At 44.9% G+C, this 27935-nt stretch overlaps 2 protein-coding genes across 7 annotated transcripts in view; one reads left to right on the top strand and one right to left on the bottom strand.

Annotated features, from left to right (window-relative positions):
* Nucleotides 1-623: 623 nt before the first annotated feature.
* gpc2 (glypican 2) lies at nucleotides 624-9502 on the bottom strand. Its single transcript, XM_060063157.1, has 11 exons — nucleotides 9331-9502; nucleotides 7627-7785; nucleotides 6919-7053; nucleotides 6183-6358; nucleotides 5834-5914; nucleotides 4972-5137; nucleotides 4174-4304; nucleotides 3511-3657; nucleotides 3126-3262; nucleotides 2704-2876; nucleotides 624-2558 (listed from the first exon to the last, which is right to left on the bottom strand). The coding sequence occupies exons 1-11, from the start codon at nucleotides 9500-9502 to the stop codon at nucleotides 2287-2289; spliced, it is 1749 nt and encodes a 582-aa protein (XP_059919140.1). The 3' UTR covers nucleotides 624-2286.
* A 264-nt stretch (nucleotides 9503-9766) lies between these two features.
* Nucleotides 9767-27935, top strand: part of LOC132466105 (cohesin subunit SA-3) — a 28101-nt gene continuing 9932 nt past the window's right edge. For 2 of the 6 annotated variants that reach the window (XM_060063149.1, XM_060063148.1), the window contains exons 1-18: nucleotides 9767-9889; nucleotides 10549-10583; nucleotides 10765-10879; nucleotides 11082-11258; nucleotides 12341-12437; nucleotides 12731-12807; nucleotides 13125-13329; nucleotides 13676-13827; nucleotides 15659-15856; nucleotides 16514-16612; nucleotides 17278-17357; nucleotides 18362-18469; nucleotides 22436-22532; nucleotides 22920-23034; nucleotides 23376-23479; nucleotides 23912-24004; nucleotides 25819-25911; nucleotides 27731-27931. In XM_060063149.1, the coding sequence (XP_059919132.1) occupies nucleotides 9767-9889; nucleotides 10549-10583; nucleotides 10765-10879; nucleotides 11082-11258; nucleotides 12341-12437; nucleotides 12731-12807; nucleotides 13125-13329; nucleotides 13676-13827; nucleotides 15659-15856; nucleotides 16514-16612; nucleotides 17278-17357; nucleotides 18362-18469; nucleotides 22436-22532; nucleotides 22920-23034; nucleotides 23376-23479; nucleotides 23912-24004; nucleotides 25819-25911; nucleotides 27731-27931 (2169 nt within the window). Of the gene's footprint in view, nucleotides 9890-10163; nucleotides 10350-10524; nucleotides 10584-10764; nucleotides 10880-11081; nucleotides 11259-12340; nucleotides 12438-12730; nucleotides 12808-13124; nucleotides 13330-13675; nucleotides 13828-15658; nucleotides 15857-16513; nucleotides 16613-17277; nucleotides 17358-18361; nucleotides 18470-22435; nucleotides 22533-22919; nucleotides 23035-23375; nucleotides 23480-23911; nucleotides 24005-25818; nucleotides 25912-27730; nucleotides 27932-27935 lie in introns of those variants that run through there. The other 4 variants (XM_060063150.1, XM_060063152.1, XM_060063151.1 and 1 more) reach the window with 4 other exon arrangements.

The following is a 27935-nucleotide window of genomic DNA, read 5'->3' as shown; positions in this document are numbered from 1 at the left end:
TGGAGTGCAGTGGTAAGTTAAGCCTACTGCTTGTGCCTAGAAAACAGGTTTCATACATCCTAAAAGTAAAACAAAAAGGTGACCTTTGGGTGAAATGAACAAATAGTCAAATCTTATGTAAGGCAATTTAACTTGAGTTCATCTAAATTCAGCTGAAATAGTGTTTTAAAAAGGAATACATATAACCTTGACTTATTAAAATCATTTAGTATTGAGTTCAGTCAGCACTAGGATACTTCTCTGGTGCCGCCTAGTGGCTGTAGCTTCGCGCCTCTAAAGTTCACTCGACTCCTTCGAATGCATCGACGACACGGAAACAGCTGAGAGATGTGTGTGACACAATGTGACTACATTAACGCAATGTGATGTGTTTTAAAATGATGAAGATTAATGTCAGTATGGAGGACTTAAAGATGTAACATTCATCATGTCCTTGTTTGATGTTGGCGGTCGGCGGACATTCATCATGTCCACCATCTTACCTGACAAGCATAATTTTAAAGAACAGCTGCTTAGATGGCCTTACCTTTCGTGAATGTTTACGCCTTGAAGTGCATCCAAGCTCATTTATATACAAAACATCAGCCATCTTCTCGGTACAAAAAAAGCAACACGGCCACAACTTTTCCTAATGTTTTCTTTAATGAAGCTCAAAAGCTATTTTAATACCAAACAACATTTACAACACGAAAAAGTTGTGCTATTCATTCACCATAATGGAATGTGTTACAAGAGTGAATCGACGACAGGCTACAGGCTGTGATCTAAAGGACTATGGTCCTAATATAACATAGAGGCCACAAACATAGTTTAAGTCTGATCGTCACAAGCATCTCGGATTACTGCGCCATTGCTGTTTGAATACTGGTTCTCATGTGATTGTGCAAAATAATACAGTTTACAGTACGGTAATAATGACATCCTGATACATTTCGCAGTAACTTTCAGAATTACATTAAAAAAAATCAGTCAAGGTGTTAGAAAAACATACATAAAAATTCATTTCTAACATATCAAAGTTCACAATTACAGAAAAAGCTTGATGTTTCCTCAATTCATTCACCTGCTTTGTGTGGTGAATGAATCCATTTGATTTAGTTGAATCAAACACACTAAATCAACTCAATACTCTACATTTTTGGAATTGAATGCTGAACACAATTAACATGAGCTGAAAATAAACGGTTTGCCTCCCCCTCACAAATAAAGGTTTCTTAAGTTGCTGTTTAACAGAAAGTGTCCTTGCCGATATCTATACATTCTCGTTGTGCTGTTTAGTGTCTTTATTTGGCCCATTACGAAAACATCTAAATCCAAAAGCTTCAGGTATCATCTTGTGTTTTTGTGGCATTCTGCATAGAATAATTAAGGACCATTATCTATGTTAACTTTCAATTTCAGTTGTGTTAAAGTCCATACAAAACCAATAATTCAATGTTCTAACACACTCTCTGTGACAACATTCATCTCTTCAGAACACACCAGTGGTATGCGCAAAATAGAACACACACACACACACACACACACACACACACACACACACACACACACACACACACACACACACACACACACACACACACACACACACACACACACACACACACACACACACACACACGTTTTAAGAACACTTTGATCATGAAACCGAGCAGAATAAATACATGAATAAATAAATACAATCAGATATCACAAAAATAAATAAAAATACATACACATATGTAGCAGAACACAATTAAGTAGATGACCCACTGTAGTTCAAAATACTGACATAACTTCCAAAGTATTTAGCTGCTTTGTATATTACCTTAGGGAGAAAGCATGGAATATAGCCTAGTATAAATTACTGGTGTTACGTCTGTCCTTATTCATCATTTATATCTGCAAATAATTTGTCAACTATTAAAATGGTGGACATAATTGATCTTGCTGACTCACTTCTTCATCCTCCCTTTCTGATTTAATTCCTCAACTTAATTCAAGGTTTACCAACTGAATGTCAGAATATTAAATGTAATCTTTTTTAAATAAAATGTGATAGCTGGCAGTTATCGTACAATCACGAAAAAACATATTGGTACTGTATAACCAGGTAAATAGTTAGGTATTAGTGTTATGAACTAGCTGGCTAACAATTATTGCTAACCCCTACAAAATTCAATTCGTTTCATGGGTTTGCTGGTGTGACCAATAGGCAAAATTATTTCCAAGAGACATGTGCTTAAGACAAAAGATCATCATTCCATTCAGACTCCTGACCAATGTGCTCAAAGGTGCAATAACTTGTTATCTCCAGAAGGGGGAGACAGCAACCATCAAAGACAACAGAAAGAGCGGGGAGAACGTGAGCCTGCAGGATTCTGACCTCGCTCTTCCATGGCCATTGTTCTTATTCCACTTCGAGCCATTTCGTTCTCGCACACGGGTTTTTTTGGCAGGGACGGAGGAGGGGCTCCGAGGGGGTTGGCTATAAGGCGGGGAGTTAGGACCATAGCCTGGCCAATCATCATTGTACCTCTCACCTCTGTCTCCGCCCCCAGATCCACTGCCTTCCTCACCTGCAATATGGAGGACAGCAACAGACAGCGGTTCATTGTGTTATCTGTAATCCTAGCAACAAATAGTTTGTAAAAATAAAACAAGATGATTGATTTCAGTTGGTCATCTTGACCATTTGCACCAGAATCATAAGAAAGTCCTTACTGTCCATGAAGTCAGTGTCCTGTCCAGCCTGCGCGTGCCTCAGTTTGTTGGCGGCCACCCTCAGCTCACCGATCAGCTGTCTGGTCCGGACGTCTGGTCTGGCGATGTCCACCTCCACCTCGGGGTTGTTGATCTGGCTCACCAGCCCGTCTCCCGTCACCTCTGGCAGGTACCTGGCCAGCAAACAGCAAAGGCTTCAATACTCAAGCTACACACAGAGATTGATCAAACTGAATAGTAAGTGTAATTTCATGATTACTTGTACGTTGTTGGTTGACAATATTATTACATTGGTCCCACACACACACACACACACACACACACACACACACACACACACACACACACACACACACACACACACACACACACACACACACACACACACACACACACACACACACACACACACACACACACACCTGCCCCGGGTCTGTCCATTCCAGCAGCGGTCATCGTTGCTGACGTCGGCCGCCATCTTCTCGTCGTTGCAGATGGTGTGTGGGAGAGACACCCAGAAGCCACGCATCGGCCGCAGTCGCTCCTTCAGCTCAGTCACCTGGACGGGGGTGAGAGGAAACACACATTAAAGCACAGAGTCTCTGCGCTTTGGAGCACAAGGTTGAGATGAATGCTCGCTGGCATTCAGTCGATTTGTCCCTGCAGGGTTGAGTTCTAACGTCAACTTTAAAACTAGCACCGCTTTCATAGACAGATGTGTACACCTTCATGTGTTTTCTTTACGTATTATGAATATTCTTTACGTGTCATTAATGAGCAGGTTCTCTGCCCCCCTTCCCCACTCACCAGGCGGTCCAGGTTGGTCCCGGCGGCAGTGGTGGGCTTCTCCTCTGGACTGTACGTGCGGAAGGGCTTGCGGTTCCCACCGGGCTCCTTGGGGGAGCGCTTGGATCGAGCCGGGGCAGGCCTGGGACTCCCACAGCCCTGGAACACCTGAACACACATAGCATAGCTAGTTAGCTCGGTTAGCATTGTTAGCTCGTTAGCACAGTTAGCATGGAAGTGCCCAATACTGTCAGCGTCATTTAAATGGAAGTAAGTTCTTTCCAAGTTGATGCATGTCGACATTAATAACATAAATAGATTAACATAAATAACATAAATCGTTTACATAAATAAATACATCAACAAAAAGGAATGGTAATATATGTGTGTAGTTCTTGGACGTGCAATTTCTTGGAAATGTGTCTTTGGTAATCGCTTTCAATGTTATCCTCAATGTAAATCAGCAAAGAAAATGGTGGAAGGAGAAGGAGATGGTTTCTGCCCAATAGCGATTGCAATACATTACAAGGTTAACATCGAAAATAGTATAACTTCTGTAGGTTAGATGGTAGATAGAACATCGGAAGTTGAAATCCAAAGACTTTCCCCTTGACCACGTATAACGACTCCCACCACGGCCCCGCCCGGTTTCTGACGTTCCTTTCAGGAGCGGCGGCGGCTCACCTTGGCTGAGATGCTGACGCTGTTCTCCTGCATGTGCATGATGGCCTCCGACACCTTGACGGAGATGGACTCAGCGGCCAGCTCCATGTTGAACGGGCCCTCCAGCTTCTCAGACACCTGGTACAAGGCATCTGACAGGAGGACGATGGGGATCAACATACGACGTCGACCCAAGGTCACTCATTGCTTGAACAGTGTAGGCCTTGTAGCCGACCCTACTCTCGTTGTTCAGTCTCAATTTGAAAATACTTCTCGATTAGGAGCAGCCTGATAGGGGGTTAGGCCTCATACTATGGGATAGGTAGGTAGGTAGACGGCAGACATGGGGATTTAACACAGAACCTTGCTGCTGGGAATCAAACAAGCAATCTTAGCCACTAGTTTATCGGGCCGCCAAAAGGAAAATATTAAACCCAGGTCGATAAAACCGTGGTAGAATTAGTTTTGAAACTACAAAAAAATATTTTAAAAATAATTATTTAGGAGTGGACAGAGTGAACTAGAGGAGAGTCTGAGAGAGAGAGAGATCTATAACAAAGTCGTAATCACGCTCATCACACAAGATATGAGGGAAAAGTGCAATGATTTCTGGACCATAACCAAATCACATCATCATGAAGTCAAGAATGTCATGTGACCTTTCGTGTCCTCACCGATTGGCAGCTACAGCGATGCAAAAATACAAAACCGACATAGCCATAGAACATTATCCGATCCGACAAGAACAACTGCCGCTCTATCAGAACTAACTAGCGTGCACGTCGTGTCCCCCCCACTCTCTCCCTCGCACGTGCCCACCGACAAAGTTGTTCCACTCTGTGTCGAGGTCGGCCTGGTTGGCGAGGCAGCCCTTCATCACGTTGAGGCACAGCGAGTGGCAGGGCCGCAGCGTGGGCACGCCCCGGCACAGCGGGCAGTACCACTGGCGCATCAGGGCCCGGGCGCACTCCGAACCGGCGCTCAGCTAGAAAACACAATGACCCACGTCAACAACAGGGTGGGTGGCAAAGGGATGAAGGATAACTTGGGATCTCATTTTAAAAGATACTGGTAGCAAAACTCCCAAGCATATATTCAACGAGACAATGGTTGTACAGGATTCTTGTAGGGAAACTTTCCCCATCGTGGCCAATAAATGCAAGGGAAACAAAGGTCAGGGGGAGCGACCATTGTGGAGAGTATAGGACTGGCCATGGTGGAGGGTGTAGGACTGGCCATGGCGGAGAGTATAGGGCTGGCCATGGTGGAGGGTATAGGGTTAGCTATGGTGGAGAGTTTAGGGTTGGCCATGGTGGAAGTCAGCCATGGTGTGAGAGACAAAGATACATTATGGGTGAAGTGGACATGTCTGCAAGACTGCAAGCAAGGCGACGACAGTTAAAATAATCGACACAACAAAGAAGTCAATAGGCATGGCCTCAGTGTCAGACTTCGTGGCTACAGTGGCAATGCAAATGCCAACTATCTCAACACCTTTCAATAAGAGAAAGGAAGGGAGGTATCTCTAGGTCCAAGGAGAACACAAAATCCTTTTCAATTCTTAAGTTATCATACATACAAGGTTTATATAATTGGATATTACAGTTACGATACATTTTTCCACGACACAAAAGATGTGAGCACCAGCGGCGATGGTGGAGGACGGAGGGCAATCAGTCACCTTGGTGGCTTTGTTGACGATGTCGCGGCCAGTGGCCAGGCCTTGAGATAGGGCCCTGGCTGCGATGAAGGCTCTGGAGACCTGTGAATTCCACAGAGAACACCCGTGAACCACGAAACTCAGAGCTGCACTGTGGTTTTTTCCCTGTTGCTGCAGGTTTTGTTCATGTTTCGCTTTTCCAGCCTTTTGCTTCACAGACCAAAATCAATACTCAATCAATCAATACAATCAATCAATCAATACTTGATTGAGAGTTCGGTACCGTCTGTACTAGGTTTTGTTTTAAATAGGTTTACCGTGTTGTTGTACGACAAACACTTTAACTCATTTTAAGTTTCAGGGTACATACTTGAACGCGTAGCTTGCGGGGCATGTCGCCAAACGGCTGCAGCTGCTCTGCGTGTTTGGTGACACACTCCAGGTAGTCATCGTTGAACTGGTACTGGGGGTTGACCAGGGAGAACACCAGCTCCACCAGGCTGGACCAGAAGTCAGACAGGACCTCCGATAGGCTTACGCTGCCCCCTGTGGACAAAACCATACATGCAATACAAGATGAGATCCCAGACAGGGAATTTGGAAGATGAATTAAAATCGATATAGATGAATAAAAAATGCTATATTTTGTTAATATGATGCATGCAATCCATATTTGTAGGTTCTCAGATTGGTTTGTTTATTGGTTTTAAGATTTTAAACCATTACATATAATATTACTGTAATTTACAAGTGTTTTAATCAGTAGGCTGTTGGAGCAGGTGATTTTTATTCTAATATCCGCAGTTATGGTTTCTAGCATGCACAAAACCGCAAGTGCCTCTCTAGGACGATGAGATGGTAGACTAAGCTGTACGAACACAGATCGGGCCTGGGCTTGCCAAGTAGCTGCTGTCGAGCCAAAACAAAGCAACAGGGATGTGAAATAGACTGTCACTATGACATATGGCATCTATCAATTCTCCAGCATCTCTTTCGTCAATTCTGTCCCCAAAACATGCCAAAACCTTTACATCGAGTAGAGCACTGCATCAACCGATCTACACCATGATCTGTTTCCATGTAAAGAACAAAACAACTCAACCCACCGGAATAGTATTTGCGAAGTTCTGAAAACAGTTCCTGGAACACACGGACGTTCTGGGTGAACAGCCTTCCATACGTCGTGGTAAACATCTGGTTCATGGACTTCTCCGACAGATCTATGATCTCCTTGAAGAACTCTTGAGAGACACATAGAAGCAGGCAGGGTTATAGATGTTGGCTCCAGATACAACCACCCACACCCCTACACCTCTCAGTTACAAGACAGCTTCGTTCTGTGTAGGCGCTGCGTTCAGCCTGGTTTAAAAGCCCAGTGTGATGGTTACATAAGATCCAGTCTATCTGTAAATCCCACCTTAATATACTCGCATTTAAATATATTAGTCATCGTCTTTATTTAGGACACATGCAGTCTCCTACTTTCTCAGTCTATTTCAATGATTCATTGGTTTGGTTACATAAAGGAGAAGAGTTGGAACACCAAGACAAAAATGACAATATAATTCAGAGATATGGGAAGAATTATGCTGAATATCTTCAAAGAAACACAAGGTCTGAAGAACTAAAAGCAACTTCATGAGCAATTATCAATATTTTTAAGAAAGTTAGGGATCTTGCTTAATGACGCTAGGTAGACTTGATATTAGGATCAAACACTAATTTTCCGCTGGGAGACAAAACACAACAAAAATTATCAGCCTCCATTTATGATCCAATTGTTCCATTAGCTTGTTCACTGAGCCTCGTCTCACCGTCAAACTTGCGGTGTCTCTGGGTGAAGGTGGTGGAGAGAAACTGGCTGGTGTCTTCGATGGCTTTGAGGTAGTCTCTCTCGCTCTGCAGGGACAGAGTCTCCTCCATCTGACTCGAACAGCAGGTGTAGTCCTGGGGACACAACCGCAGGTGCTCACCTGGACCAATAGGAAATAAGCAACAATCAGCCCACAACCAATCAGACGGAATAGAGCGCACTGCTGTTAACCAATCGCAGTCATTAACCAAAGTTCTCCCATAAATCCCGTCTGGGATTGATGAAGTTCATCTTATATCTTACCTTAGAAATGTCCTCATGGTGAGGTTGTTGTTGATTGGTATTGTGTGGATAATGATTTTGTTTTGTGATGCTGTAGGGTGATAAAATGCCTAAAATAAGATGCTCATCATCAGTACCCTATGTTACTTTTCTATGTTACTGTGGTTAAAAGAAGAGAAATAAATAAATAATCACCTTTGACGAAAATTTGAATTTGCCGACATGAATAATGCATTTTCAATCTGTCTTCTTTGTCAACTCAGGTTGGGCCTTGATATGTCAAAAGTAATGATATGCAAACGTCAAGCAAGGGGGGGGGGGGGGGGGGGGTACATGCAGACAGCAATTAAGATGAGGGGTGTTTTTTTTTTTTCCAATATTCTTTAATGATTTAACGCTGTGTGACATTTTGTATTTAATAAACCTGGAACCAAAAAATCCTCCCTCTCCGATTCTCAACATACTGCTTTTGTTCTCTCTCTGTGTGTGTGTGTGTGTGTGTGTGTGTGTGTGTGTGTGTGTGTGTGTGTGTGTGTGTGTGTGTGTGTGTGTGTGTGTGTGTGTGTGTGTGTGTGTGTGTGTGTGTGTGTGTGTGTGTGTGTGTGTGTGTGTGTGTGTGTGTGTGTGTGTGTGTGCGTGCGTGCGTGCGTGCGTGCGTGCGTGTGTGTTGTGCTATTAGCGGTTTCTATCCCTCTATTTCCATTTCAGAACTACCTCTCCACATCCCTCGTTTCCCTGGCCATCTGCTCCCCAGGCCCACGGGACAGTGAGCCAAGACTCAGCATAGATAACAAGCATGCGCGGGCACACACACACACACACACACACACACACACACACACACACGTGCTATCAATCAATATTGTACACCCCCTAATTCCAAAGTAAAGCATCACTAGATTCCGCCGGGAACAGACTTCCATAAACACAATGCTCATTAATGCAACCCCCAAAACCTAAAGACACTGTCTGTCAGTCACACCTTTCAGACAATATTAGACTCCAAATCCCCATCAAACACCAAATCCGAAACTAAACATATTGCCATGTGGTTCTATTCAAATACAGTGTATTGTGTAAGTAGGTCTACTATGTTGAAATTAAAATGTGTAGGCTATATGAACCACCGTGAGACCACAAAAATCTACGGTTCATCCCATACTGTTTAAAAAGAAAACGCGACTGCCGCTAACAAATGGCTATAGGACCTCACACAGTACAGCCTCCAAGACACCCCTAATTAGGGGCGAGGTTCTTTGTTGCACCGGTGTTCGCAATTTGTTCGCCCTATGTAACATGCCAATTGAGTGAAGTTGCATTCTGCACATTAGCCCTTTTTCAGCCAGGAATCTACAAGCACAGATATCAGACAACAGTATGAATTAATGAAATCCAAAACGGTTACTTGTACAGTCTGTCATACCGGAGATTTGAGTCAGAGGAGCAGTATTGGTACTGTAGCCTTTCTCTGCATACACCTGCCGCGTGTCGCTGCAACTCTTCCCCGCTGACACGGGCCGCGAAGTCCACGACAGGGCAGCGAGCGTGGAGAGGACGAACAGCGGGACATTGAGAAAAGAGAGTCGGAAATCCATTTTCGAAGCGGAACAGAACGACTGAAGTGCGTGTTCTGGATAAATAAACGGTCAACGTGACCAAAGAAGAAAAAAACAGCCCCCGGGCGATTCAGTGCATAGGCCTACAATAAAAAAAATAAACTAAATAATTTCAAAAAGCGATTAGGCTATCTATCCCATGTGGCCCAAAACCGAGACGCTTATCTTTCTATTTGTCTGGATTTTAGGCTACATGAGCAGATCGGCAGTATGCCTTTACTGATGGAGTTACAATGCGTATAGATGTGGGTAGAGTATGAATGGGGCATTCCCGTCCCCCAGTCTCTCTCATCTCTCTCAGGCTGCCAGCCTATCAATCGCCGAACAATGGACCGTGCAGTAGGCTGGACCAGCCCGCCGAGCAGGGTGAGGTGGGTGCCTGCGGTGGAGGGGGCGGCGGCATGGGGGTCGTGGAGGCGAAACTACCTCAGGGTCCTAAAATACGTTAATAGACGCGCACAGACATAAACTCGATTACCATAGCCAAGAGCACACCGACATACGTTTATTTATATTGGATTAATTAATGTGGTTGGTAAGTATAGAATCGTAATTGACTATAACCCAAAAAGCAATTCATCCATTCTGATCTATGATCAGAATGGATGAATCCCAACCAAAAAAGCAAAAGAAAACAAAAATCTCTCACACACAATCCGTCCAATGAGCTTCCAGGAACTTCGCGGTTTTAGTTGAGCTAAACTTTGCATGCCTACACGATAAAACGTTTTGATTTGTACTCGTAATCGCGTTATAGTCTTACCCAACTACATCAAAATTGGTCGCGACCCATTTTAGATACGGAATACATGGTTCTCAGTCGTAGGTACTTTAAGGTCTTTTCGACGGTCCAACTATTGTAGCTCTTGTAGCTTTATTAAGCTCAATGTGCTTTCACACTTTTATGCTAACCACTTAGCCAACCCTAGCCGCCACTTCTTACCCGTGTTTGTATGGTGTAACTTGTTCATGGTCACTGCGTTTAACCTATTTGAACATAGCTTATTCCTCTTATCCCCATCAAGAACATGGAGTCAATTCGGGAATCAGATGGTGACAGGTATACCTTAATTTAGTTTGAGTATAGGTCTTAAATGAATAACCTGCTACTGGCTCAGCAAATACGCCTAGAAAAAGCTTGTTTTGTATTGATCATTAGCACAAAAAAAATAAAAAATCCACGCATTAATTAATTTCACCACATCATTTTCAACATGAAATTAATTTATTCTTCTTTGTAGTTTGGGCGAGATGGAAAGCAGCGCTAGCGATCCTGACAGTGAGTTTGAGGCCCAGTTTGAATCTGGGCAGCAGAGAAAGCGGCCTGGTCCTGTCCCTGTGTCCGTGCCCAAACAGGTAAATTAAGATATTTTTTTCTGCATTAATCAGTTTCTCAATGTGCCCAGCCACTAATTCACCAGAAAATGACTGCTATATAAAGCGGAGACAAGGTAACAACTTGTCTCTGCACCTTGCCATTTCTTATTTTTCTGACTGCTACATACAATTTCCCACAAATCCCTTATCGAGTTGCCCGCTCATGTTTTCTGCCCTGAAGCCCCTCAAGAAATTGAGGCGCAGAGCCTCGGTGACACCCATATCAAGCCCCAGTCCCTCCCAAGGGACACCAGAACAGGCCTCTCTTCCCGGGCCTGTGAGGATTTGGAAGAAGGCCCAGGCAATCCGTGCGGAGGACATCTATGCAGCCATCCGCTCCGGAAAGAGTGCCACAGTGGTGAGGGAATAGATTACATATTAAAAAAGAATGCTATTTTATATAAGTGTGTGTGTGTGTGTGTGTGTGTTCTGGGGGGCCCATCCCCCCAGAACACACACACACACACACACATTTATATAAAATAGCATTCTTTTTTAGTGAGGTGGGGCGGACAGGAAGACGGACACATGAGTAATGAGGGGGAAGTAAGGCTCTAAGACCCCACAATGAGAGCGATTATCATGCGCTGTCGGGAGCTGACTGATGTGACCCTATTGATGCGCAGAGAGGAAGGAGCTCTTCCATTTGGTCATTTTGTTAATGACTGACAGCACAGCCATCCAACCTTTTTGTTGTGCTCTTAAATATGCAACGTGCCAGATTATTAGTTTGAAGATATGACAGCTTTGATTTTATGTCAAAGTCTAGGTTTTCTGTTACAGAGATATTTCCTTAACCCCGCCTTGTAATACCACTTTGCACCATGGGGCGTTTGCTGTCACTTCAGCGTAGAGCCTGAGAAATAGCACTGCCCTGAGGGCATATTCTTTCCTCATCATATTACTATCGTACTTAGTTTGTTTGCTAGTTTACTGAGCACTTAAAATGTTTCACTCACATAGAATTATGTAATTGGTAGTATGCGATAACATTAGTTCTGTAGTTGTTCATCTTATTGTAGTATAGAGCTGTCACTTTCCTTCCTTAACTCAATATTTTCGGCACAATTCTTTTTTTTTAATCATTTTGAATCATACCCATAAAAACTATTGATTTATTAAGTGGAGATCGTTCAGATGTGGCCGAGAAAATTGTGATGAACACAATTTGGAGAACAAATCAGTTGATAAAGTACAAATATTCTGGGCTGCGGTATATTGTGGACGTGTTCTGGCAATTCATATAACTGCCATTTGGTCAAGAGGATGACGGCCAGGTCTTGCAAAGCCTTTTGCATTATTTGAAGGGTACCGGTAAATAGGGAGTTAATGGGACCCAACGGGTGAGACAGCTGCTAACTGATATATCCAATAACCACATCCCCCCCCTGACCTGAACGCTGTTGTCTTATTGGCTGCCCTACTGCTGTCCGTCTACAGACTATTGTGGATGAGTGGATTGACAGCTACAAGCAGGACCGGGAGGCGGGGCTTCTCGTGTTCGTCAACTTCATCACTCAGTGCTGTGGCTGCAAAGGTCAGGGTTGAAGAGATGACGGGAGCACACCGGGGTCAGAGTTCAAAGGATTATCCCCCTGATTTCAGTGAAGCAATCGATCAGTCCTTCACGACTGAGCTTCCTGCTACTAACAATGCAGTGCTAGGCTGTTTTGATCCTTCTATTGAAAGCACATTGTATCCTTCGCTAAGGACTGCGTGGTGAACTGGGTGCAGAGGGTACAATGTGCTCTTCTATTGGTCAAGGAATATCTATAATATCGCCAGCAATACCATGCTAGCTATACATTCATATATCTGTCGTTTGTGTAGGGGTGGTGACCAGAGAGATGTTTGACAAGATGCAGCATGCTGAAATCATCAACGTGCTGACCAAGGATTTTAGTGAGGTGGGAGTTATATTAGTAGCATCTAAATACAAGGTGTTTTTAAATTTCATCTCATTATCTTCAAGCAACTCCAAGCGACTTCATGTATGCATGAAATAACAAATTAATACACTCATTACATTGAATATGGTTTGTGTGCCATGAAAAGCACAATGAATAAAATGTATTATTACTCTTATCGTTATAAAGCTGATAAGGCTACATGAGTTACAGTTTGTAGCAACAAAGTACGATGCTGTAGCAAGCGCTATGGGCCAGACCCCGAGAAGCAGATCTAGTCCTCACCCCTCACTCCCGTGTCTTCTTCCCCGGGCCAGGAGTCGGTCCACTACCCTCTGAGCTCCCTGGGGCCCCAGTGGAAGCGCTTCCGGACTGGACTGTGTGAGCTGATGCAGGTGCTGGTGTTCTCCTGCCAGAACAGCCTCCTGTACGACGACTACCTGTTCAGCTCCCTGCTGGACCTGCTCACCGGCCTCTCGGACTCCCAGGTCCGCGCCTTCAGGCACACCAGCACCCTTCTGGGTGAGTCACCCCCGCCCCGCGGCCAGGGCGTCTCTGGTGGGCTCGGGCTCCGACGCTCACCCCGCAAGCGTTGGGTTTGTTTGTAGTCGTCATGGAGCATGATGACTCATCCCCACCTTCTCATGGATGACCTGTATCTGGAGCACTCAGAAAGCTCCTCTTGTTTAAATGAATTGGCAATCCCAATTCCGGTGTGCCCAGTTTTTTTTAGAGTGTGCGGTTGGTTTGGTCCCATTGACACAAATTTGTCCCGGGAATAAAACGGAAAATATATTTTTTGCCTGACAGCGATTGTTTTTTTTCTGGGTTTTATGTGGTGTGTGGTCTCATGGGTTTTGTGTCACAGCCATGAAGATGATCAGCGCGGTGGTGGAGGTGGGGGTGTCGGTCGGCACCCAGCTGCAGACCGCACAGCGGCGCTTCGATGCGGAGAGCAGCAAGTCGCCCCAGGACCAGGCCACCCAGAGGCTGGAGGAGCTCCAGGCAGCCATCAAGGAGGTCTCACACTCTGCTTCTCATCCCCCACACACTTTGGACCTCTTTCTCCCTCTCTTTCTCTGTCCGCTCCCGTCCTCTTTTCTCTCTGGTCATTCAGTCTCTTTCCCTTACTCACTTGCCCATTCCCGTTTCATATATTCAGCCCCACACCCCGACTTTCGAGTGCCCCTCGGAACGGTTACAAGGGGTGCTGACAAAGCTCTTCCCCTCTGAAATGGGATAACCCTTCAAGACCCTGATTCGTCATACGTTTTTGTTGATGGCGGTTACACAAGCAAACGCAACGAGTTTACTCATTACCTCAGATTATTCCAAAGGCATGGTGGGAGGTTTTGAGTAGGCCATTGAAAAACCTCCATTTGAAGGGCCATGTAGCCCTTCCACTTGGCCCTACCCCTTGATCCAACAAGAATCTGGGCACCCTACCCCTATGCATGAAAGCGCAAAACAGAGGGGAAGGGTCAAGGGGTGAATTGGGATTTGGTCTCACTATCCCTCCGTCGCTCTCTTTCTCTCCCCCAAACCTCACTCTCTAAATTGCTCATCCTTCTCTCTTTTTCTCCCTATCTCTTAATGACTCACTTTGTCTCTCCCCCCTCTCTCTCACCCTCTCTTTCTCACTCACCCACGCTCACACTCTTCTTCTCTAACCCACTTTACATGGATGACACACACACACACACACACACACACACACACACACACACACACACACACACACACACACACACACACACACACACACACACACACACACACACACACACCTTTTTTCACCTTATTTTCAACTAAGGCATTAGAGGGCAGAGCTGAGAGTCTCCCATCTGTTTCCGCTGTCCACATTAAAGTGAGAAATGTGAGGGTTGTAGTGCATACTTAGCCACAAAATAATTCTCAATCCCCGCTTTGATTTAAAGTGCAAATTAGATTGGATGAGTTGAATTCATATTTGTCCTCCATGGGATGGAATATTTGTTGTTGTTCAGTCTCTATTCACTGCTGTTTCTGCGACATGGCTGAGAAATATTGAATTCAAGGCGAAGGCTATTGCATGTCTTCTATTGACGTGTTAGAAGATAGAAAAGCAGACCTTTGTGTGTTACGTGAGGCCACTCAGGCGCACGGATGTGTGGGCATCTCAGCAAGTTATAGATAAAAATATACACCAGTTCGGTGGACACTTTCATCCAAAGTCTCTTGCAGTATTGTGAGAGTGCATGCAGCTGGGGTGCCCCCAGTGGGTGGTAGACATGGGGGTAGGTACCTTATAGACTTCACACATATACTAACAAACAGTTCACTGCTACTGTTTCCATTATTAACCACTGACATTTGTTAGTTATTACAATTTTGTTGGGAGTGTTTATGTGTGTGTGTGTGTGTGTTTACCTATATTGTGCGTGAGTTCCCCTAGGCCTAAAACATTTTTTTGTTTGGTTCCGGTTTCCGACCGACCCTGTCAATTTATGTGCGACCCAAATTATTTTATGAGCTTTATAAAAACTATAATTACGTTTTGGTACAGCACCTCTTCATTCTGTACAAGGATGAGTGAATTTTCTCGTTTTTAAATGAAAACGACCTACCTATCATTCGCTGCCGCTGGAAAAAATAAAATAAATACCCTACCTACCCATGACCTCACCTGACAACCAACAGGAACCAAACTTTATTTTTTTTTAGGCCCTATACTGCTGCCTAATGTGCCACTCAAACAAACAGTGTCAAAAACGGTGTGACAGAACTTTTCTGTGTGCGGACGTGCGTGTGTTTGTCTGCGGGTGTGTGCGGACGTGCGTGTGTTTGTGTGTTACCGTGTTTTGGGAACTAGCTGCTGGAACACAGAGAGGACGTGAGGTCGCTGATCAACGCGGCGATGCGGGGGGTGTTTGTGCACCGGTACCGCGACTGCGTGCCGGACCTCCGGGCCGTGTGCATCCAGGAGCTGGGTCTGTGGCTGAGGACCGACCCAGAGAGCTTCCTCAAGGACGGCTACCTCAAGTACCTGGGCTGGACCCTGTTCGATAAGGTAACCAGAACCACAGGGACTAGAAGGCAAACTACGTTTCATTTTCTCCCTGTTGTCATGCCCATTTTTATGATTTGTTTATTATTTGTATTGAAAGGTGCCATGTAAATGTATGAATTTATATTATTTATAAATATATGTTAAAAAAAAAACATTTTAATTACTAAATCAAGCAATGGCACGGTGGTCTGAATAAATGTCTTACCCTAGTTCTATGCATATATGCTTTCTGTTGTCATATATTTGTATATTTCCCTTGTGTCTCTCCTTAGAAGAAAGATGAGGAGCAGGGACAAAATGCTAGTAGAATACTAATAATCAGTAGAAAGCAGTCAAGGTGGAACGAGGTCTACAGTTTCAGGCCCTGGGTGTCTGTTTACCAGGGCTTGCAGAGGCGCTGCAGTCCCAGGGGATGGACAGCCTGCTTCTCATATCCCACCGTCAGCCTAGGATATGTGCAGAATTAGCATATTTCACTCTGCCCACTTAATGGTGTGTGTGTGTGTGTGTGTGTGTGTGTGTGTGTGTGTGTGTGTGTGTGTGTGTGTGTGTGTGTGTGTGTGTGTGTGTGTGTGTGTGTGTGTGTGTGTGTGTGTGTGTGTGTGTGTGTGTGTGTGTGTGTGTGTGTGTGTGGGGTTGGTTCTCCCCTCCCTTCAGCAAAGTGTGGTGCGTCTGCAGTGTGTGCGTGCCCTGCAGGCCCTGTACCAGGAGAGAGACTTCCTGGGACGCCTTGAGTTCTTCACAAACAGATTCAAAGTGAGCCCTCCCTCCGGACTGGACTTCTACACCTCCCCTTTCATCCTCTCATCCCCCCGTTCCCCCCTCCCTTCTCCCCTCTCTGCTTTTCACTTTCTTTTTTTTTAGCCATTGTTGTTGGCCTCCTTTCCCCATGTCTCCTCCTCCACCTCTCTATTTTTCTCTTTTATTTTATTTCATATTCTTCATATTTGAAGGCTTAATAATGCTCCGTCTCTCTCTGTCTCTGTCTCTCTCTGTCCCTCTTCTATTGATTGTCTGTCTGCCTGTCTCTCCTTCTGCTGAATAACTCACTCAAACCTCCTCTCTGCTCAGTGCTGCAGTTGCTAGATAATAATAGTAATAATAATACATTTTATTTATAACGCACTTTATATCAATTCAATGATCTCAAAGTGCTACAATGCACATTAAAAGAAAATATATAAATTAAATAAATAAATAAATAGCAGTTTAGCCAAAGGCTTTTCTAAAAATATGTTTTTTTAGGCCTTTTTTAAAAGAATCCACAGTCTGTGGGGCCCTTAGATGTCTAGTGTGTGTGTGTGTGTGTGTGTGTGTGTGTGTGTGTGTGTGTGTGTGTGTGTGTGTGTGTGTGTGTGTGTGTGTGTGTGTGTGTGTGTGTGTGTGTGTGTGTGTGTGTGTGTGTGTGTGTGTGTGTTTAGGAAAGGATGCTGACCATGGTGTTTGACAAGGAGCCCGACGTAGCCGCGGAAGCGGTTAACTTGCTGTTGTTGATCCAGCAGTGAGTGTGTCTGTATACATCCCGTTCCCTTTTTGTGTGCATGTGTGTTCTCAATCCCCTTGTCTCTGTTTCATGACTCAAGAATACATTGTAGCTTTAGCCCTTCACGATACTCGATACACTTCAGTGTGCTGCCAGATAGGATATTGAGGATAAAGTTATTTAGTTCACAACCACACTTTTGTGACATTGATTAACACAATGAACTAAACCGAAGGTCGGCCCACGACTCAGGGCTTGTGTGTGTCACAACAGATCCATGTGGCTCTCACCAGTGTTGTTTTCGTCAGGCAAGACGAAAACGAAAATGACGTCGTCAGACCCCTTTTTTCCATGACGAAAATGAGACTAAGACGAACGTCACCAAAGCCATATAAAGACTAAAATGTGACGAAAAATGTAGACATTTTCGTCAGACGAGAACTAGACGAGACTAAATTGTTAGTGAGTGGACGAACAAAAGTTTCAAAACATGCTTTTTTCCCGCCAACTATAATATGCGGAAAAGAAATGGAGAAATGGAGCCAGCTGCTTGTCCTAACAGTCACGCCCCCATCACACACTAAAAGCCTCGCTCGCGCGCAGCTGCGCCTGCACGCACACGGCACACACGAGTGTGCCGTGTGCGACGAGTGCGACAGTCCGACGAGTTTTCGTCTGACTAAAACTAGACTAAAACCTTTTGAGTTTTCGTCAGACTAAAACTAGACTAAAACTTTCAAAGATAGAAATGACTAAAATGGGACTAAAACTAAGAAGCATTTCGTCAAAAAGACTAAGACTAAAACTAAATCTAAAATGCCTGCCAAAAACAACACTGGCTCTCACTGCCATATACGGGTGACTCACCTGTCTTTAACTTCCCAATCAAAGCAAGCCTTTGATTAAAGTAGCCTTGCTTAGTAAGTGTGTGCATGCGTGTGTGGGCGTGTGTGTCTGCGTATGTGTGGATGTATTTGTCTCGTGTATGTACGTGCATGTGTGTGTGTGTGTGTGTGTGTTAGGTTTTCAGAAGAAGGCTTGCAGGAGGAGGAATGTGCGCATGTGTACACTCTGGTGTTTGCTGCACACCGAGGCCTAGCTGCCGCTGCTGGATGTTTCCTTTACCACAAGTAATCCTCCATCCTCGGGCCTCTCCATAACCATACCATGATCCCCAATGAATGGCCTGGCTCGTAAATTGAGCTGTGCCTGTGCTGCGCTGGTCGCAAATCTAAGTATTCATTTCCTATGGCGAAAACCTCAATAAAAAGGTGATGTCTTCTTATTAGGGGTCCAAGCCAACAGGTTGGATCCCTGTTGTTTTTGTAAGGATTTTTCTTATTATTATTCTTACCTCCTTAAAAGTGGGCCCACACCCCAAACCGTAAATGGTGCCGACACGCGAATTGCATGACTAGATCCAGATCTCTTCGGACTACGCAGACGACAAAATCCAGACACGCCGAACACTAGGTGGCGCTATACCAAGGGAAAACGCGTTTGGGGCTATAACTCCCACACCGAACCTCCCACATGCAAAAACTTGTACCCACATATTCACTGGAGTCTGCTGCATCTTTTTGCATAGGCCACGCCCATTTGCGTCTATAATTATTTTTCGCAAAATCGCGAAAACCGCAAAACTGTATTTTCGCTACTCCTCCCGCATTTCTTGACCAATCAACACCAAACTTTGCACACGACATCTTAAGACGCACACGAAAATAAATACTCAAACTATTTTTTGATCCAACCTTCGACGACGAAACGGTAGCGTTTTGAATATTTGTTTATTAGCTATGTTTTACGTCGAAACGCAAAAATTAACAAAATAGCAAAATTAGACATCGGATCATGTCCAACTTTTAGACGCATGTCGGTGATACCCTTAAGGTCGTTCGATAAAAAAATCGGAAAATCTCGCCATAAGGGGGCGCAATAAATGAGGAAATTGTATATCTTCTAATTGGCCTAAGGAATGTTCTTCAAACTCGAGGGAAACCATCAAGGGGCAATCCCGAGTCTATATAGAAAATATGGCCAAGAATTATTAATGTGGGCTGGAGTTATTTGGAAAAGGAAAATTGTCTTCGGAAATTTCGCCACAAGGCGGCGCCAAAAAACGACGACATTGTATGTCTCCTAATTTGCCAATGGAATGTTCTGAAAACGCGTTTTGGGCTATAACTCCCACACCGAACCTCCCACAGTCAAAACCTTTATATCCACAGATTCACTGGAGTCAGCTGCAACTTTTGGCACACGCCGTGCCCATTTGTTTTGAACACATGCTTCGCGTTGTGCCGGCGAAATGCACACTTCTTGTTCCTATTATTCTTACCTCCCTAAAAGTGGGACCACAGCCCAAACCGTAAATGGTGCCGACACGCGAATTGCATGACTAGATCCAGATCTCTTCGGACTACGCAGACGACAAAATCCATACACGCCGGTCACTAGGTGGCGCTATACCACGGAATACGCGTTTGGGGCTATAACTCCCACACCGAACCTCCCAGAGTCCAAAAACTTGTACACACAGATGCACTGGAGTCTGCTGCATCTTTTGGCCTAGGCCACGCCCATTTGCGTCTATGAATATTTTTCGCTAAATCGCGAAAACCGCAAAACTGTTTTTTCCCTACTCCTCCCACATTTCTTGACCAATTGACACAGAACTTTGCCCACGGCATCGTCAGACGCACACAAAAAATAAAATTCGAACACTTTTTTGATCCGACCTTCGACGACGAAACGGTAGCGTTTGGAATATTAGTATATTAGCTAAATTAGACGTGGAAAATCCAAAATCCAAAAAAATCTAAAAGTACACATCGGATCGAGTCCAAATTTTACACACATGTCGGTGCTAATCTTAATGTCGTTCTATAAAAAAATCGGAAAATTTCGCCATTAGGGGGCGCAATAATTATTATACTATACGCCTTAGAAGTGGGCCCACAGCCCAAACCGTAAATGGTGCCGACACGCCAATTGCATGACTAGATCCAGGTCCGGCACCGCTACTCAGATAACCAAATCCAGACATGCCGGCCACTAGGTGGCGCTATACCAAGGAGAAAAACGTTTGGGGCTATAACTCCCACACCGAACCTCCCACTGTCAAAAACTTGTTCCCACATATTCACTGGAGTCTGCTGCATCTTTTGGCCTAGGCCACGCCCATTTGCGTCCATAATTTTTTTTCGCAAAATCGCGAAAACCGCAAAACTGTTTTTTCGCTACTCCTCCCACATTTCTTGACCAATTGACACAAAACTTTGCACACGGCATCTTCAGACGCACATAAAAAAATAAATTCTAACACTTTTTTTATCCGACCTTCGACGACGAAACGGTAGCGTTTTGAGTATTGGTTCATGAGCAAAATTAGACGTGGAAAATCGAAAATCCACAAAAATCCAGAATTAGACATCGGATCAAGTCCAAATTTTACACACATGTCGGTGCTAACCTAAATGTCGTTCGATAAAAAATTCGTACATTTTCGCCACGAGAAAAATTCTCTTCGGAAAATTTCACCACAAGGCGGCGCCAGAAAACGACGACATTGTATATCTCCTAATTGGCCAATGGAATGTTCTGAAAACGCGTTTTGGGCTATAACTCCCACACCGAAGCTCCCACAGTCAAAAACATTATATGCACAAATTCACTGGAGTCAGTTGCATCTTTTGGCATAGGCCACGCCCATTTGTTTTGAACACATGCTTCGCGTTGTGCCGGCGAAATGCACACTTCTTGTTATTATGTGTACCTCCCTAAAAGTGGGACCACAGCCCAAACCGCAAATGGTGGCGACACGCGAATTGCATGACTAGATCCAGATCTGTTCGGACTAAGCAGACGACAAAATCCAGACACGCCGGTCACTAGGTGGCGCTATACCAAGGAATACGCGTTTGGGGGTATAACTCCCACACTGAACCTCCCACAGTCAAAAACTTGTACCCACATATTCACTGGAGTCTGCTGCATCTTTTGGCATAGGCCACGCCCATTTGCGTCTATAATTTTTTTTCGCAAAATCGCGAAGACCGCAAAACTGTTTTTTCGCTACTCCTCCCACATTTCTTGACCAATCAACACCAAACTTTGCTCACAACATCTTCAGACGCACACGCAAAGAAATCATAGACACTTTTTTGATCCGACCTTTTCCGACGAAACGGTAGCGTTTTGAATATTGGTTTATTAGCTAAATTAGACGTGAAAAATAATAATAAAAAAAAATCAAAGAATTAGACATCGGATCGAGTCCAAATTTTACACACATGTCGGTGCTAACCTTAACAGCGTTTGCTAAAAACATCGGAAAATTACGCCCTAAGGGGGCGCAATAAACGAGGAAATTGTATATCTTCTAATTTTCCAGAGGAATGTTCTTCAAACTCAAGGGAAACCATCAAGGGGCAATCCCGAGTCTATATACAAAATATGGCCAAGAATTATTAATGTGGGTGGGAGTTATTTGGCAAAGGAAAATTGTCTTTGGAAAATTTCGCCACAAGGGGTCGCAAAAAAACGACGAAATAATATATCTCCTAACTGGCCAATGGAATGTTCTGAAAACGCGTTTTGGGCTATAACTCCCACACCGAACCTCCCACAGTCAAAACCTTTATATCCACAGATTCACTGGAGTCAGCTGCATCTTCTGGCATAGGCCAGGCCCATTTGCGTCAGTATTTTCTTTATGTAATGTAATGTAATATGTGTGTAATGCTGGAGGTTGTATGTATAGCCAGATGAAATAGTCTGATGACTAGTTGAAAATTTCGCCGCAAAAACGCTACACTGACTTCTCGCTACTCCTACCACAGTCAAATCCTTTGTATCCACAGGTTCAGGGTAGCGTTTTGAACACATGCTTCGCGTTGTGCCGGCGAAATGCACACTTCTTGGACCCCTGCATAACTGCTTGCAGTTCTAGTTTACCTTTCTTTTTTTATAGGTTTGTTTAGATATGTTTAGCATCCACGACCAAACACATTTCATCTGCAATTAGCCTTTCATGCTGGTGTTGCTCATGATTCAGGATGTCTGTGTATTGTGTGTGTGTGTGTGTGTGTCAGGCTGAAGACTCTGGTGGTCCGTGAAGAGCAGGCCAAAGCCATGAGTCCTAGGGAAGCCTTCTTCAACGTTCTCATCACCTTCTTCCTGCAGAGCGAGGTTATTCTTCAAATTATTCTTCATCTAAATACCATATCGTAAAGATAAATATACATTATAGAGAACCTGTTGTTGTACCATGGGTTTTTTGTGTAGTTTAATTATTTTCTTTGTATTTGCTTTTGTATTCTTTGTACCTTATTGGACACTTGTATTCTTTGTACCTTATTGGACACTTTCCAATTATTGCAGACTTTCCAATTAACGATGAAATAAGGTCACGTTCTAATCTTAATATTTGCTTAGGTTCAATTCATCTTTCAACCCTATTACCTTTTTGGCTTAATATGCTCAATGCATATGTTGGGTTGATTGCATAATGGGGGACATATTGCCGTTGGACCTCAATAGGAGCATTGAATTCATGTCCTTTTTGTCCGTCCCTAGTGCCATGACCACGGCGCCTACCTGGTGGACAGTCTGTGGGCCATGGCCGGCTTGGAGCTCCGGGACTGGGAGACGATGACGTCCCTTCTGCTTCAGGATTGTGAGCGTGGACAGGGTAAACCACGCAGCTCTCCTTATCTGTAGACCTGTAGTGGACCCAGCGTGGGAGCGGAGACTGGCCTTGGTTTGCTCACATGTAAAACGTTCAACCTCCAGCCTATGTCCGTGCAAGGCACCATTGATGACGTATATTTGAGGTATCCATGCTTGGAGATCTCTAGTTCACTTCATCCAACAACAGACTATATTCCCCATCTCATCTTATTCATATTTTAATTTTGACATTGTGTTTGTTATTGTGCTGTGTCACTCCGCCCTGGATTATTATCTTTGGTTCCCTCTCTCTGCCTCTCCTTCACTGTGGCTGGCCCTCCCGCTCTCCCGCCGTAATTGAAGGCCTGTCGAATCAGGAGGAAGGGGCCCTTCTGGAGCTCCTGCTGTGTACCGTCAGGAGGGCAGCCCAGGCCATCCCTCCTGTGGGGAGAGTGCAGGGCAAGAGGGTGAGGACCGAGATGCAAAGAAACAAATAAACACATAAACTCACTCTTTCACTCACTAACTCACTCACTCGCACGCAGACTCTCACCCATACACAGACCACATACACCATTGCTTACAATCCTTCTTCTGGTTTATGCTTTCGAGCTCCCAGATAAATTTGACTTTATATCTACCGGTGTATATATAATTTTGAATACTTCTGCAATCATTAGGCAAGCATCTATTTTCAGACTGAATACTGGCAAACGGAATTTGGCTCCTTCATAATCACAAATCCAAACTAAAAAAAGAGGTGTGTGTGTGTGTGTGTGTGTGTGTGTGTGTGTGTGTGTGTGTGTGTGTGTGTGTGTGTGTGTGTGTGTGTGTGTGTGTGTGTGTGTGTGTGTGTGTGTGTGTGTGTGTGTGTGTGTGTGTGTGTGTGCGTGCGTCAGATGCTGAGTATGAAAGACAAGAAGATCCAGATTCAGGACAAGAGACGACTCTCCTCTCACTTCATGCCTCTGATGCCTCAGCTGCTGGCCAAGGTATCAACCCCCTACCCTATCGTTGTGTTGCTAAGGTATCAACCCCCTACCCTATCGTTGTGTTGCTAAGGTATCAACCCCCTACCCTATCGTTGTGTTGCTAAGGTATCAACCCCCTACCCTATCGTTGTGTTGCTAAGGTATCAACCCCCTACCCTATCGTTGTGTTGCTACGGTATCAACCCCCTACCCTATCGTTGTGTTGCTAAGGTATCAACCCCCTACCCTATCGTTGTGTTGCCAAGGTATCAACCCCCTACCCAATCGTTGTGTTGCTAAGGTATCAACCCCCTACCCTATCGTTGTGTTGCTAAGGTATCAACCCCCTACCCTATCGTTGTGTTGCCAAGGTATCAACCGCCTACCCTATCGTTGTGTTGCTAAGGTATCAACCCCCTACCCAATCGTTGTGTTGCTAAGGTATCAACCCCCTACCCTATCGTTGTGTTGCTAAGGTATCAACCCCCTACCCAATCGTTGTGTTGCTAAGGTATCAACCCCCTACCCAATCGTTGTGTTGCTAAGGTATCAACCCCCTACCCTATCGTTGTGTTGCTAAGGTATCAACCACCTACCCAATCGTTGTGTTACCAAGGTATCAACCCCCTACCCTATCGTTGTGTTGCTAAGGTATCAACCCCCTACCCTATCGTTGTGTTACCAAGGTATCAACCCCCTACCCTATCGTTGTGTTGCTAAGGTATCAACCCCCTACCCTATCGTTGTGTTGCCAAGGTATCAACCCCCTACCCTATCGTTGTGTTGCTAAGGTATCAACCCCCTACCCTATCGTTGTGTTGCTAAGGTATCAACCCCCTACCCTATCGTTGTGTTGCTAAGGTATCAACCCCCTACCCTATCGTTGTGTTGCCAAGGTATCAACCCCCTACCCTATCGTTGTGTTGCTAAGGTATCAACCCCCTACCCTATCGTTGTGTTGCTAAGGTATCAACCACCTACCCTATCGTTGTGTTGCTAAGGCATCAACCACCTACCCTATCGTTGTGTTGCTAAGGTATCAACCCCCTACCCTATCGTTGTGTTGCTAAGGTATCAACCACCTACCCTATCGTTGTGTTGCTAAGGTATCAACCACCTACCCTATCGTTGTGTTGCTAAGGTATCAACCACCTACCCTATCGTTGTGTTGCTAAGGTATCAACCACCTACCCTATCGTTGTGTTGCTAAGGCATCAACCACCTACCCTATCGTTGTGTTGCCAAGGTATCAACCCCCTACCCAATCGTTGTGTTGCTAAGGCCGACATCCTGGAACCGTCTGGGAAGAGAACCATAGCACAATTTCAGTCCTTGTATGTTTGGTTATGAAAAGCACAATATTGTTGCCTTTTACTCACTGCAGTACTCTGTAAAGTAGTAGTATTTCCCGGGATATAGAAAACCGTTTACGTGCATCTTGTACCATATATACGGTATGTTACCATAATAGGCTACAAGCCAGAGTTTTTACTGTCTACTGTATCTGTGCACACTGTGATTAATTCAATTGAATGAATACTTAACCTGCTCCAAACCACTAGAAACAGTTTATGTGGAGAAACCAGGAAGAGAAGCGGAGTGTTATAGCAACATAAACACTGTTCCCTGTTATATTTTCGTAGTTTCCCCGTTGACTTTTCCTCATTGACTTGCATGGAAGTTCTCTGCAGCTGCTCAATTGACCGCTAGAAAGTTCTACAAAGTAGAAGGCAGGTTTATTCTCTTCTGTATCAGTCTCTGTTTTCAGAGCTTCATGGCTGCTGTGGGGTTAGAAGGCTCTAATCCGCTTTTGTTTGCTCCTGCGGCGGTTCCAGTACTCGGCGGATGTGGACCATGTGAGCCTCCTTCTGCAGATTCCCCTCTACTTTGACCTGGAGACGTACAGCAGTGCAAAGAAGCTGGAGAAGGTGACTTTCCAGCCTTTGTGGATAGAGATGTTGTTCTGCTTAGGGCTGCACCTAGTCCATTAATCTAACGATTATCTTTTCAGATTACATTTTTTTTCTATAAAATACTATGAATAATAGCAAATGCCCCTCGCAAGATATAAAAGTATTATGTCATGTCTTGAATATGCTTTCTTTATTGTATTCAGAGTGAAGTATTCATTATATAATTTTCAGTAGTAGTAAGCAGAACATTTTGGTATTTGTAGTAGATAAATGTCTTCTATGATCAATTTGATGATCAAAATCCGATGACATTTTCTGAATTGAATTTTTATCATTATTATTGAATCCTTAGCCTAAATTATACTTTGAGTATCCATTGTTCTGTTTGCACGCCATAGTTTTGATGTCACCTTCAGATCCCACAAATTCTGCCGCTGTGCCTAACATACACTTCCTATCATTCATGGTAGACTGTTTGTTTTCCGACACATCATCTACACATTATACGGATCACCAAATGTCACTGAATAAGTCATCTTTGGTGGACTGCACGCAGATTCATGTGAGGCCGGACATTCTGTGCAAACACTGGCATTGCCAGTTATTCAGTTATTCAGGTCGTGCCCAGAATAATTATTCAGGCTTCACACCACTTTCACAGGAAAAAAAATGTCTCTTATTAAAGCATTTGTGTGTGTGTCTACTGTGTATGTAGCAATGTTTTTTTTAAATGCCACGTTTATTTTCTTCTGTTCAATTAGTGGTGATGGTATTTCTGCATTCGACCCGATGGTAATTTGTTGTTCTGCAATGTTAATATGCTCATTTGTAGTCCTACCTACGCATGTACAGGCCCCATTTCATGATCATTCTGCCCGTCTTTTGTGATCTCCAACCTATCTGCCTGCTTACTGCCTGTTTGTCTGTTAATCTGTACGCCTGCCTCTGCCTGTCCATCCGGCTGTCTGCCTGTGGGTATGACCGTCCCTCCATGGGCCTGTCTGCCTGCCTATTCATCTATCTGCCTGCCTGTCTGTCTCCCTGTGTCCGTGTGTCTGCCTCCCTCTGCCTGTCTGTCTCCCTGTGTCTGTGTGTCTGTCTCCCTCTGCCTCTCTGTCTCCCTGTGTCCGTGTGTCTGTCTCCCTCTGCCTCTCTGTCTCCCTGTGTCCGTGTGTCTGTCTCCCTCTGCCTCTCTGTCTCCCTGTGTCCGTGTGTCTGTCTCCCTCTGCCTCTCTGTCTCCCTGTGTCCGTGTGTCTGTCTCCCTCTGCCTGTCTGTCTCCCTGTGTCTGTGTGTCTGTCTCCCTCTGCATGTCTGTCTCCCTGTGTCTGTGTGTCTGTCTCCCTCTGCATGTCTGTCTCCCTGTGTCTGTGTGTCTGTCTCCCTCTGCCTCTCTGTCTCCCTGTGTCTGTGTGTCTCCCTCTGCCTGTCTGTCTCCCTGTGTCTGTGTGTCTGTCTCCCTCTGCATGTCTGTCTCCCTGTGTCTGTGTGTCTGTCTCCCTCTGCCTCTCTGTCTCCCTGTGTCTGTGTGTCTGTCTCCCTCTGCCTGTCTGTCTCCCTGTGTCTGTGTGTCTGTCTCCCTCTGCCTGTCTGTCTCCCTGTGTCTGTGTGTCTGTCTCCCTCTGTCTCCCTGTGTCTGTGTGTCTGTCTCCCTCTGCCTGTCTGTCTCCCTGTGTCTGTGTGTCTGTCTCCCTCTGCCTGTCTGTCTCCCTGTGTCTGTGTGTCTGGCTCCCTCTGCCTCTCTGTCTCCCTGTGTCTGTGTGTCTGTCTGCCTGTCTGTCTCCCTGTGTCTGCCTCTGTTCGTCTGCCTGCCCGCCTTTCGGTCTGTCTACCAGTACCTGGACCTCCTGCTGATCCAGCTGTGCTCCGTCGTGGAGAAGCACACCGACAGCAGCGTGCTGGAGGCGTGTGCGTGTCTGGCCACCGCCCTCTGCTCGGACGCATACACCTTCTCGGCCCGCGCCGACCGGGCTTTCAGCCAGCTGCTGGACCTGTTGGCCGAGTGCTTCAACAGCTACTTTGATGAGGTTCTGCAGGTGG

The sequence above is a fragment of the Gadus macrocephalus genome, chromosome 10 (genome assembly GCF_031168955.1).
Source record: "Gadus macrocephalus chromosome 10, ASM3116895v1".
NCBI classification, from domain to species: Eukaryota; Metazoa; Chordata; class Actinopteri; order Gadiformes; family Gadidae; genus Gadus; species Gadus macrocephalus.
Note: the sequence above shows the minus strand (reverse complement) of the source record. Positions and strands in the feature narration are given on the sequence as shown.